Source organism: Nannospalax galili, unplaced genomic scaffold (genome assembly GCF_000622305.1).
Source record: "Nannospalax galili isolate Female #2095 unplaced genomic scaffold, S.galili_v1.0 scaffold2085, whole genome shotgun sequence".
Lineage (NCBI taxonomy): Eukaryota > Metazoa > Chordata > Mammalia > Rodentia > Spalacidae > Nannospalax > Nannospalax galili.
The window spans coordinates 354,818-367,449 of NW_008353877.1; the positions used below are offsets into that span (position 1 = coordinate 354,818).

The 12,632-nt window shown below is 45.9% G+C and overlaps 1 protein-coding gene across 1 annotated transcript in view; it reads left to right on the plus strand.

Moving 5' to 3' along the window:
- Positions 1-8,938, plus strand: part of Gabbr2 (gamma-aminobutyric acid type B receptor subunit 2) — a 296,026-nt gene extending 287,088 nt beyond the window's left edge. The window contains exons 18-19 of the mRNA XM_008850966.1: positions 3,355-3,472; positions 6,360-8,938. Coding sequence (XP_008849188.1) covers positions 3,355-3,472; positions 6,360-6,525 — 284 coding nt within the window. The 3' untranslated portion in view covers positions 6,526-8,938. The remainder of the gene's footprint in view (positions 1-3,354; positions 3,473-6,359) is intronic.
- The last annotated feature ends 3,694 nt before the right edge of the window (positions 8,939-12,632 follow it).

The window sequence follows — 12,632 nt, forward strand, 5'->3', positions numbered from 1 at the left end:
GTTAACTTCACCGGAATAAATGAGTAGCCATGTGGAAAAAAAGAGATGCAGATCTTTGCCTCATACATAACACAGAAGTTAATTCCAGATGGACAAAGACTTAAACAATAAAACCATAAAAGCATGAGAAGAAACCAAAGGATAATTTTTTTTAAATAGTCTCGGAAGAGGAAGGTCTTTCTTGGATTGATATAAAACAGAAGCCACCAAAGGAAAGGTTAATAAATATAGCTTTTAAAAAGTCTGTTTTCACAACACATAAGCTATTTTAAGTATTTTTTAAATCAAGCAATAAAATATGCCCAAAAATATTTTTAATTCAAACTGAGTATGACGGTAGACACCTGTGATCCCAGCACTCAGGAGGCTGGAGCAGAAGGATGGAGAGTTTGAAGCTGGGATGGCCTACATAGTAAGATCCTGATTCAGACACCAACAAAGTTACTAATAAAGTAAGAAAATGGGGAAGAAGACTTCGAACATCGCTAGTTGAAGCAGACATTGTTCCAACCCAGCAATTCTACTGTTGGTGTTTATTCTGTGTGTCATTAACTGTGCTGCTATAACCACAAACTGGGTAATTTAAAAGCAACAGAGATGGAAGCAAGGGAGAATGAACCAGAAATGGTTCATTCAGTAAAGTGTTTGCTTTAAAAGATGATGACCCGAGTTCAGCCCAGAACTCATAAGAAGCTTGGTGTGGCTGGGTATGCTGGTGCGTGCCTTTAATCCCAGAACTCCAGAAGCAGATCCCTGTGAACTGGAGGCCAGCCTGGTCTACATAGAGAGTTCCAGGCCATCCAGGGCTTCGTAGTAAGACTCTGCCTCCAAAAAAAAAAAAAAAAAAGTTGGGTCTGATGGCACACTGTAATCCCAGTATTGGGAAAACAGACAGCCAGATCCCTGGGACTCACCAGTCAGCCAGCCTCACCAACTTGTGAGCTTCAGACCAGTGAGAGATCCAGTCTCAAAAAAAAAGTAGACAGCAGCTGAAGAATGATAACCCAATGTACGTACACACACACACACACACACACACACACACACACACACACAAGAAATGTATTTTCTCATACTCCTGGAGGCTAGGAGTCCAGCATGAAGGTATTGGTAGGCTCAGAAAGGTCTAGAAAGGTCTTTGTTTCTGTTTCTGAGACAACAGACCCTTGGGTCTGACAGCTTCATTCTCTACAAGAGAGGAACACTATCCTCACAGGTAGAAGGGACAGAAAGGCTCAAACCCACTCCCTCATTCACTTTTTTCTTTGATCTTTTTGAGAAAGGGTCTCCCTGTAGCACAAGCTGACCTGGAACTCACTATGTAGACCAGGCTGGCCTTGAACTCACAGAGATCCACCTGCCTGTGCCTCCAAGTGCTGGGACCAAAGGCCACCATGCCTGGCCTCATTTTTAGAAGGGCACTGAACCCTTCCATAAAGGCCTCTTAACTTAATCTCCTTCTAAAGTCTCTGCCTCTTCATTGTGGTCAAGTTTCAATGCATGGGTGCTGTGTGCAATGGCACAAGCCTATAGTTCTAGTTACCCAGAAGGCTGAGGCAAGAAGATCACTTGAGCCAGCCTGAACCACATAGCGAATACCCCATCCCAAAAAAATAAATTTAAGCATGGTGGTTACATGCCTTTAGTTCTAGCACTCAGGAGGCAGAAGCAGGCAGATCTGTGTGTGAAATTGAGGCCAGCCTGGTCTACATATCAAGTGCCAGGCCAGCTGGGGCTACAGGGAGACCCTGTTTCAAAAAAAACAAAACAAAAATTAGATTACACATTCAGACCACAGCACTAGCGACAGACAGTTGATTCTCTTTATTCATGGCATTGATACAGTTACATTCTGTAGAGTCACCATGAACAGTGGCAAGTACTGCACTGTTGCTCCTGGAAAGTACAGGCTGAGGTTCCTGTGAGCTCCTCCCAGTCAGCAATATCTTACCCTGTTTTATGCATATCTTTGTTTAAAGATGCTTTCCTAATACATACTGTAGATCCATCAGCACAGCCAGTGGCACTGTAGCTGGAGCCTGGTGGATGTTGCCTCACAGATGTGTTTTCTCTACAAGGCATATGTCAATATTCTTGAGCTGTACTTGGGGACCATTTTAAACAGCAAAGTCACCAAACACTAACTGACCTCAAGAAAGCTACTAATAGTAAGCTGAAAGTTAAAAGCCTCACCTCAGCTGCCTGTATGCCACAAGGCAACTCGACATTTCTTACACTTCAGACATATCAGCAAATGACCTCGACTCATCCAGATTTTCATCAGAGTGTGACAAGTACAGGTTAGCAAGTGGATGAGTTCACAAAGAATCCATGAATGGTGGTGATCAGCTCCCGTGGGTGCCAAATGGCATGCTTATAACATCCCCCACAGCAGCAGAAACCAAATGAAAGCACTCACATGCCTGGCCCAGTAAACCCAAATCTCTTGGATGGGGTATGGTCTTCATACCTCTGTAATATCCCCTGATACTTTGGAAGCCTGAGGATAGATTCACGTGGCCACACATATTCATTTGAATGGAGGCCCCAAAACTTATATAACTGGATATTGTCACTGGACAACCTCAGACAAGCATCAGCATCTCCATGTTATAAATGGTGCTAAGCTGAACATCTTGTATGCGCCTTCACACGTCTTGGTAGTTTGCTTACGATAGTTTCCAGAAACAGAAATTCTGGCCAATTATGCCTGCAATCCCATCTGTTCAGGAGGCAGAGGCAGGGGATTTGCAAGCTCAAGTCCAGCCTGGGCAACTTAGCAAGACATGGTCTCTAAATAATAATAATAAAAGGACCTAGAGCTAGAGTTCAGTGCTAAGTGCTTGTCTAGCATGCACCAGTTGTGGGTTCAATCCCAATGCTGTAGGAAAAAAAATGCACTTTGACAAGGCTTCTCAGCAAGGTTATGACAATTTCTATTCTACCAGCAGTTTGCTCTTACTCTTTTTACTTTTTGTGAATTTTACCAAAAATATACCATAGAAAGTTTTTCTCTCTTGTTATATCCCCATGTCCAGTGGGAAGGGGTGTAGTATTAGAATTCCTCACTTCTAAACTGAGTTATCCACATCAGTCGACTTGATTTTCCCCTTTTTTTCCTTGGGCATACACTGCCCCAGCCTGTCGCTGCTATCCACAGATGCCATCTCCTCAGCTCACTGCCTCCGTCTTAGTAGCTCTGGAGGACAGAACCTGGGGACATAGCCCCCGACTGGGAGAATGCAGAGGCATCAGGACTCTGTCACATTCTCTCTCCATGGAACGCATCCTCAGGGTTGCATGGTTGATTCTTAAAAACTGACTTCATAGAACTTGTGATGTTGTATTCAACAGATGGAGGAAAGACCATTTTAAAAAATCATCTCGATCAAAACCCCCAACTACAGTGGAATACAACAGAGCCCTCTCGGACATGCAAAGACCCTATAGAAGACATCAACTCACCAGAGCAGTAAGTACCTTCTCCATGAGAATCAAACCCAGGAGCACACACGTTACTGTACACAGCTGCTTACCGTAACTGCAGTTTCACGGCTGTTATTTTATTTGAACTCCGCATGATCTAACAATGCAGCCATATGACAATGTTCCTTTTACAGGTGAGAAAATTAATATCCAAAAGGGAGAGATACCCATCCAAGCTCACCTAACACTTGAGTATAGAAAGTAGGATTTGAACTCAGGACCGTCCAACATCTCATTATTGTGTGCAAAATGTAACTTTGTCAGATTCATTTGCTTAATGGTAATTGGAACTTATTAAGTGTCTGGTAGATGCTGGGGACACAGTAGTGTAAAAAACAGAGAGAGATTTCCTTCACTCCATCTTTCCTGTGTCTTGTAGATTCTCCATTCTGTCTAGCAGGCCAATGGCTTAATTAAAAAGCAAAACATAGCATGTTAATGATAGGTGCTTTGGGGGAAAATGGAGCAGGGAAGGGTGCTCATTTTAAATAAGGTGGGTCCGGGGAGACACAATGAGACAGTGATGTCTAATCAAAGACCTGGAGCATCTCAGTTAGCTCTGCTCCCACCAGCGACTTTAGCTCTTTCCAGCAGATTGGAAGCAGAGGTTAGATATGCAAACTCTACGAGGCCTCAGGGAAGTGGCAAGCAGAAAGGAATCAGAAAAGGCAAGCAAGTCACCCCCTCCATGTAATATTAGAATCCATAGGCTGTTGACCCAGTAAATGCCAAGACCAACCAGCTTGTGCCTCAGAATAGCTGCCAGTGTGCCCAGCATCAGTTCACTGGTCCACGACCTCCAGAGTGAGGAGAGTCTCTGTCAGTCTCCTGGACTGAACTCAGGGTAGGCTCCTGGCAAACACGTGTTGACTGTGGGAGAACAGGAGCTCAACAGACAGCAGAAGACCATGACTCTCAGATCAAATGGTAACCCCGCCTTGCCTAGGCAGACAGCCTTGCCCTGGCTACTTGGGTGGGCATCTTGCCCTAAGGAATGACATTACACAAGTTCGACTGTAATTTCAAAGTGAAACTGATATCTGTCACATAGCTCCCTAATCTGCTGCCTTAGTGTCCCTATATTCTGTGTTTCAAAAGAAATTGGGATATAAAAATTAGTAAAGGAAAATGGATTTATTTACAGTTTGGCCAAACTGAAGAGAGAAAGAGCCTATTTCCTCTCCAGTGTGCTGGTGGCTGTCTGAGGATTTATAGAAAACTTTGGATATGCTGATTTAGGTGTGAGACAGTTTAACCATTAGGGCAGAAGGTGACATGACCCCAGGCCTCCTCCAATATCTCTATTCTTAGCGTGGGGGGACATAAGTGTTTCTCTTTAGAGTTTAGAATGTCCCCTCTTCCCACCAGGGCTCCAGCTCATTCTGTCAGCATGAGATCACAGTTAAAATTCCCAGCACTGTCTTCTGTGAACACCTTTGAGTTGTCTAAGCAGTCTCTCTGAGCAACAAATCCTTGGGGAGCAGTAGTGTACTTCATCTGTACCCACACATCTCAGAACCCATGAGCCCTGAGTAAGCCCCAGGGGCACATCCTGTTGGGATGGACCACTCTGCGGATTGATTGTCTCCACTATAAAAAGCAAGGTCCCAACTTCCCTGTTTTGGGTTCAGCCTCTGTTTCGCTGAACAAGTTAAAGAAACCCTGACGCTTTCTCTTGTCTTCACAATAGGTATACTAATACTGTTCTCTTTGCCTGCTGTTTTGTTGTTGTTGTTCTGTTTTTTGTTTTGTGAAGATCTGAGTTTGATTTGGTTTGATTTGCACTGGAGTGGCCAGATACTGGGAATACCAGGAGGCAAAGACTCCAGTCCCTTCCCTCAGGGATGAAGTCTAAGGAGCACTGCAATGCAGAACTGAGCAGAAATGCAGCAGAGAGCAGGGAGCTGTCCCCTGGGCACATTCCCCCATAAGCAGCCTTTCCAGAAATCAGAGCAACTTACTGACTTGACAATCATTAAGATTTTAAGAATGTGTCCAAGAGAAGGAAGCCAGAGGACAGACACTTTTTCTCTTGCTGTCCCTCCATCAGTGGAATACAAGTGCCTCCCATGACCCCCCTTGCCCTCACCCCTGCTCCACCCCAGCTCAGCCCCATTTCCAGCTTCTTTGAGGAGGAAGGTGCTTATGCTTAGAGAAGGTGGCACAAATAGGATGATATTTAAACTGGGTAATGAAGTCAGGAAGTAAACGAAGATTGTTCCAGATGGGGTGGGTGGGTTGTGAAGAAAACAAGTCACCAGAAGGCATGGCAGAAGGGGGGCACCAGAGGGCACCAGGGTGGGACAGAAGATTCACCTAGAGAGTCTGGAAAGATCTGAGGGACCTGGAGGGTCATGGCCACATGGGGGAGGAGAGGGGGTTAGGAGTGGCTTCTTCCTTTCCATGGCTTCCCAGTGTTGGAAAGAAACTAAAGACCAGGAAAGAACCTGCTGGCAGGCATGTGCTGCTGGGCAAAGGGGCAGCAGAAGGTAGAGGGGAGGACCGGGCAGCAGGGAAGCCTTTCAGGGATGGGACTGACCACATCCACACCCAGGCTCTGTGAGACTGGAGAATGAGGGGTACCTGTGGGTGAAGCCTTGGCTTGCCCTTCATAATCTTGAGATGGTAGTTATAATAGTCAGCGAGCCCTGGACCACAGGAGGGAAGACTGCATCCCCCTTGTTCCTGCGGGTCTCCCTGGCTATTCCCGAGACAGTAAGCAAGTGGGGCAAGAGGGCATTTGGGGCATGATCGAAGTGTTAGATGATTGGAAAACAGATCTTGGATTCAGGACACAGGCTCCTAACTTTAGCATGTGGGTGCAGGGAGATTTCCTGAGACCAGCTCGCTAACTCGGCCTCTCTTCCCTGCAGCATCCAGCGCCGGCTGTCCCTCCAGCTCCCCATCCTCCACCACGCCTACCTCCCGTCCATTGGAGGCGTGGATGCCAGCTGCGTCAGCCCCTGTGTCAGCCCCACAGCCAGCCCCCGCCACAGACACGTGCCACCCTCCTTCCGAGTCATGGTCTCGGGCCTGTAGGGGTGGGAGGCCTGGGGCCGGGACCTCCCCGGGGACAGCACCATGCTGGGCCTAGGCACCTGACACCGGCACACTGTTGGCAAGAAGCTGGGCACCGCACTGCCTCGCGAGACTGCGTGGATGGCACTCGGGTGGACCAGGGACTCGGCACCTGACCTCGAGCCTTATTTGTGAAGTTCTTACTCTTTCACAGAAGAGAGATGGGCAATGACTTCTTCCTTCATGTCTACAAACAAAGAGGAGTTGGGATGTTTGAAACTTGCAAAAACAAAAAAAATTCTAGACAAGGAGAGAGACCTCGAACTCCAGCCAGCCTCGCCGAGTGGCCCAGAGCAAGGGCTCCGCAGAAATGGCCTCTGCACTCTGCACACACGTCATCGGCGGTGACTCCCCGCCAGCCCCTCTCCACTCTGAAGGAGGAGGTGAGCAGGACCACCATGTTCCCAGCGGCTGGCCCCGCCCGCCCCTGCCTCCCTGGATGGAACAGGGAGTTGGAAGAGCAGCTGGGCAGAGCCCTGGGGCTGGGGGAACCTGAGCAGGCAACTGCGCATGCTCCCAGGGGCCCTCCATCATCAGAGAGATGTTTGTTACTCTCTGAAAAATGCCACACATTAACAATAACACCCGTTCTGGGGACCGTGGGGACTTAGGGCACGTTGCTGCAGACCCTCTCTGCAGTATTCACCGACAGTCTGTCATGCACCCACCACGTCAGCCATGTTCTCGTGTTCAAATTGAGGGTTCCCGGTAATAAGGGGGACCACCTGAGCTAATCTTGGAATGTCTGCTCCGAGCAAACATGATAAAGAAAGATTGTGCACTTTAACTTCTCCCATGGGGGCCCAAGGGCTGCTGGGGTTTTCTGTTGTTTTTTTTGGTTTTTGGTTTTTGGTTGTTTTTTTTTTTCCCTCTTTGTTTCTGACCAAAGTGAATCAGGGGCATTCTACTAAAAGTCATCCCCATGTCCCAGGGGCAAGAGCTGCTGGCCAGGGCTTCCCCTGGCTTCCAGAAGGCAGCCTTTCATCACCCCTCCAGCCAGTGAGCTGTCCCCTTCAGTATCACTGGGGGTGGTCAGATGGCAGGCTGGTTCTCATCCATTAGGTCATACTTCCATTGGAATTGAAGGCCCAAAGAGCACTAGCCTGGGAGTCAGACGGACCTGGGTTTGAGTCCTTGGTCCCCTCCAACTCCCTCAGTGACCTTGGGCAAGTCACCAGTGTCTCTCTGAGCCTGTTTCCCCTCTGGGGTTGAAATAACACCCATCCTGCCTACCTCACAGGGTCATTCTGAGAATGGACACTTGCTCTCATCCAGGAAAGCTTTACACCAGTGAAGCAGCCCTGACCCGTGAGGTATTAGTGTGACTATGACCTTCAGCTCCCCACAAGCTGGGTGTGCCGTGTGGCTCAGAGAATCTTCCAGCATGCTGTCTGTGCGGAACAGCCCAGCTGGAGAGAGATCGTGACCCTTCTGACATTTCCAGGCAGGTTCATTCTTTGAATGACGGTATCCAGGTGTCTGCACAACTGAGCGGTTTGCTCACTCCCTAAAGAACCCTAATGGCAGCTTCAACAGGCAGGCAATAATCTCTTCCCAAAACCACTGCAGTCAGGAACACACTGTTGTCAACTACCAGGCTGTGTCGAAAGGGCCCATGGGAATCACCATCGCCAACATTTCAAAACACCCTACTTTACATAGCATAGCTTTCCCCTCCCCTCCCTCAAAGAGAGGTTACCGAGGTTCTGTAGCTTTTAGGGGGAGAAAAAACTGTCAACACATCACAGGTCAAGTTGAGGTCACTCTGTTTAGGCACTAAAAAATCGTGTTGTCACTCACTGTGTATTAATCAGTATTTCCTTGCTCTCTTGATTTCACCAAAAACAAATTTCATTTAAAGGATCACATTAATTTTTCAAAGGGAAAGAGATAATTAATTGTACATAATGTATACACACAAAAAAATACCTGTAGAAATATTATTCCAACATAGCAGGAAAACAAAAGTATTGGACTGTCAGAGGTGAGCGTGCGTCTGTAACCCCTTGTGACTCCAAAATGTGCTCCGTCTTCTAGGTTAACCCACAGGTACATTCTCTGTCTGCTGATCCTGTAGGTTCACCCATTTTGTTTTTTGTTTTTTTTTTATTTCCCCCCAGTTAACAAGCCCCACAAAGTAACTCTAGCTATCTACTGGTTCTGTTCTTTTATATGCAGCAAACACACGGTCCATTTCCAAGAGGCTTCCGCCCGACGGCATCTTCCAATGATGTTAGTGCACAAAACGCTTTAAATTAGACCGGAACTGCCAGGATCAAATGTAAATGAGAAGTTTCTCTCACCCCTACTGCATGGTATCGATTTTTAATAAATTGTTGCAAATTTGTTTTTATGAATAAAAGAGAGAAAAAAACTGTTGTCTTTAACTCCTACACTTTCCCAGATGGAATATTCCTCTGGTCTCAAATATAGGGGGGAATTCTGAGGTGGCCTGCTGAGCTTTGTTCTTTCCTCCAGATAGTGCCCCTGCCCTGAAATCTACTGACAGAAGCCCTGTGACCATGTGACACCCACCCCCTGCTTTTATTTATTGATTTTAGTTTGGGTCTCACTGTTCAGTCAAGGTTGGCCTTGTAACAGAGGGCTCAGGTCCTGAGGATGAAGATGTCCACCTCAGAATCTCCATCCCCTGACCCTGCCAGGCGCAGGGCCCAGATGCTACCTCCTGATATGTTCACTGGGTCTACACTTCCACCCTGAGGCAGAATTGAAATCATTCTGCCTGCACTATTTCCAGAGCCTTCTAAGGGCTCTGAAATCATGTCCCTAAGAGGACCAAATGTCTCTCCAGCAAGCCTGCTGTCTTCCTTCTCAGCTGCTGGAAAAAGTTCCAGTTCCTACACATTCTGAGCGATGAGTGTGCTGAATGTCCATCTCCAACCCCTCTGACTGCTCTGCTCTGCCTTGTGCCCCTTGAGCTAGATGACCCATGACCTGCTGGTCCTTCAACTTGCTCAGCTAAATGCCCTCACTCTCATGTTCCTCCGTCCAGGGCTGACTGACACAGGGTACCTCAAGCTCACCTTCAAAGACTCAGACCCGATCCAGCTGCTAGGCTCCATAAATGGGGATTATGTGCCCCCTTTGAGGAGGGCGGGTGGGCTGTGAAAAGAGTTGGTTTGGTATAGATTTTATGGCAGGATCACATTTCGTCATCAGACGCCCCTCTGAAACCAGCCAAGGGCAGTCACCCACTTTGTGAACTAGTGTATCCTCCCTTTGGTCTGTGAAACTCAGACTCTAGAGTAAGTGGGTCCTCAGACCAGCACCACTTCCAGGTATTCAGGCCTCTTCGAGTCCAAGTAGTAACTAATCCATCACCCTTCCCAAAAGGATGTTAAGCTATCATAGATTTACAAGCACAGGAAAAAAGACAGCCACATAGAATACAGGCTTCTAATTAAATGTAAATTTCAGATAAATAATTATTTAGTATGAATATGTCCCAATCATTATATAGACATACTAAAAACTAAACCTTATTTCTCTGAAATTCAAATTTAGTTGGATATCTTTTATTTTCACTTGGTAAATCTGGCATTCTACCTTATATGCAGTGAGGTTTACAAGACCATAGTCCCATGGTCCTTCTAAGCAAAACAAGTCAGTGTTGGTAGAGTAAGTGGTCTCGGACTAGCCACGAAGCTGTGCAAAGATCTGTGATCAAATGCCAGTGGAAACTCTGCGGAAGGATGTTCCAAGCAAAGGTAACAGTATAGAGGCAGGTTGGTTCTGAGCATGATCCAGGAAACACTGCAGAAGACTGAGTGGGGTGAAGGCCAAAACTGACAGGAAATGCAGATGGAAACAGTATTGGAGTCATATCCCACCATATCCAATCTGTGCTGCTGCTGATGCTGATAATGAGAGGAGGAGGCCCAGAGGACGGTCTGGACCACGATTCCCAGCAGATATTGGGTATAGAGAGTAGACTCCAGCTGCCCACAGATTAGGGGTGGGAAAAGATTAGGGGTGTATGATCTAGGAGGGACCCAAAGGGTCCACCCAAGGACTTTGGGCTCTCATCTGTTGTTATATTTATGTGCTAAGGTTTAAATACAGCTGTCCCATAGGCTCATGTATTGAATGTTTGGTCCCCAGATGGTGGCGCTATTTGGGAGTTTAGGAGATAATGCAAACTTAGAGGAAGTAGGTCACTGGCATCTCCAGTCTTTTCCTCACTGAACAGACTTCTCCACATAGACTATCATGGTGTTTTGCCTCACCACAGACCTAGAATCAACAGAGAGAAGGACTCTGAACTGAAATCTCTGAAACTATGAGCCAAAATAAATCATTCCTCCCTAAGTTGCTTGCATCAAGTATTGTATCACAGTAAAGCAAAGATAAATAATACCTTTGGAATAAACAGTAAATAGCAATCAACAAATGACCATTGGGTTGTCCTTTTCCACTACTCTATATATGCTATGGCTTGATACCAGCTGACTTTACCCCCGTACTGTCCCCACAGGGCCAGGGCCATTTCTTATGATGCAACAAGGGTAGTTGACAATTCCCATACTCTGCTCAGCTTTACCATCCTCTTTTCTCCTCTGTCCAATATCAGTGAGAGGTGAAACATCAAGTAGAACGTTCTTGATAGACTGAATTTCAGGAAGGAGCCAGTGAAAACTGTCTAAGGCAGAGGGTCTGCTTCACAAGAGCAAGATGCATTTGCCTGAATCTCTCATGTCATTTTTACAATATCTTCAGGAATAGAGATTAAAGCCCCATTTTAGAGGTGTGAATAACAAGGTTCAGACAGGAATAGTCCTTTGCTCAAGGGTATTAATAAACAGCAGAGAGAGGTCAGGTTCTAAATTCAAGAGCACCTTCCCTTACACAAGACTGTGCCAACAGATGAGAACAAGAAGTCCAAGCCCAGTGCCTGCTTTAGCTTGCTGCAACCTCATGCCTCGTGAGTCCTTCCAACCACAAAGCCCTCTCCACTTGTCCATGAGGGATTAAAGCCCAACTCAAAGACATGTTTGCTTTATTCAGCTCTTCCCATGATTTTGAAAGGTGCTGGAGAGGTCAGGGGCCTTGGATCTAGTCTCGTTTCCCTATTTTTGATTACATAGTTTTTAACTTTTTAATATTTATTATTTCTATTTTTTGTGTATGTGTATATTGCCTGCATGTAAGTGCACCTGTGTCATGCAATGCCTGTGGTGGCCAGAAGAGGGCATTTTATTCCTTGGAACTGGAGTTATGAACGGTTGTTAGCTGCCATGTGGGTGCTAGGAATTGAGCCCAGGTCCTCTGGAAGAACAATGGCTTTTCTTAACCTCTGAGCCATCTGTCTAGACCATTTTTAACTTCTTGAACTTGTGCTTCTTTGTCTGGAAAATGAGAGTAACAATGCTTTCCCCTAGGAATATTATTACGGTTCAGTGTGATGATGTACAGAAAAGAGTTTTCTAAACAAGAAAGCATGGTACAGATGTGTTTCATGACCCAGATCACAAACAAATAACATTTTCCAAACTTAAAGGTCTTTAGTAGTTCAAATCTTCCAGATTTGTGGGTAGGCCTCTGGGCTAACAGATAAGTTGAATGCACTGTTGATCTGCAAGGTAGGTGTGACTGTTGGCATTTGATTTGGCATTTGTCACACATTTGCTGTGCATTTTTGTGTGTGCTGCTCATGTCCGGTACTGAGCACTGGTGAATATGGGCATGGTTCTTGCCCTTGGTCAGTGGGGGCAAACAGATATGCAATTGTGATGCAGTGATAGCTAATGACCAAGTAGAAGCAAAAACAAGAGCCATATAAATAAGTAGATTGGATTGGAAAAAGCTGTCCATATAGCTTTTCTCCAAGTTTGCTCTGAGCTTAAATAATTTTTATTCCTTTATTCAAGAAATAACTATCCTAGGGCTCTTCTAAAGTGTTAGGATATATTGACAAACACAATAAATAGTCCCTATTGTTTAGACCCTCTTCCCTGTTTTCATCCTTTGCTCTGCCTTAATTTTTCTTTAGTATCTACAGTTATATTATTAGAATATATGATATCATGCATCTTTAAATCATTACTAGT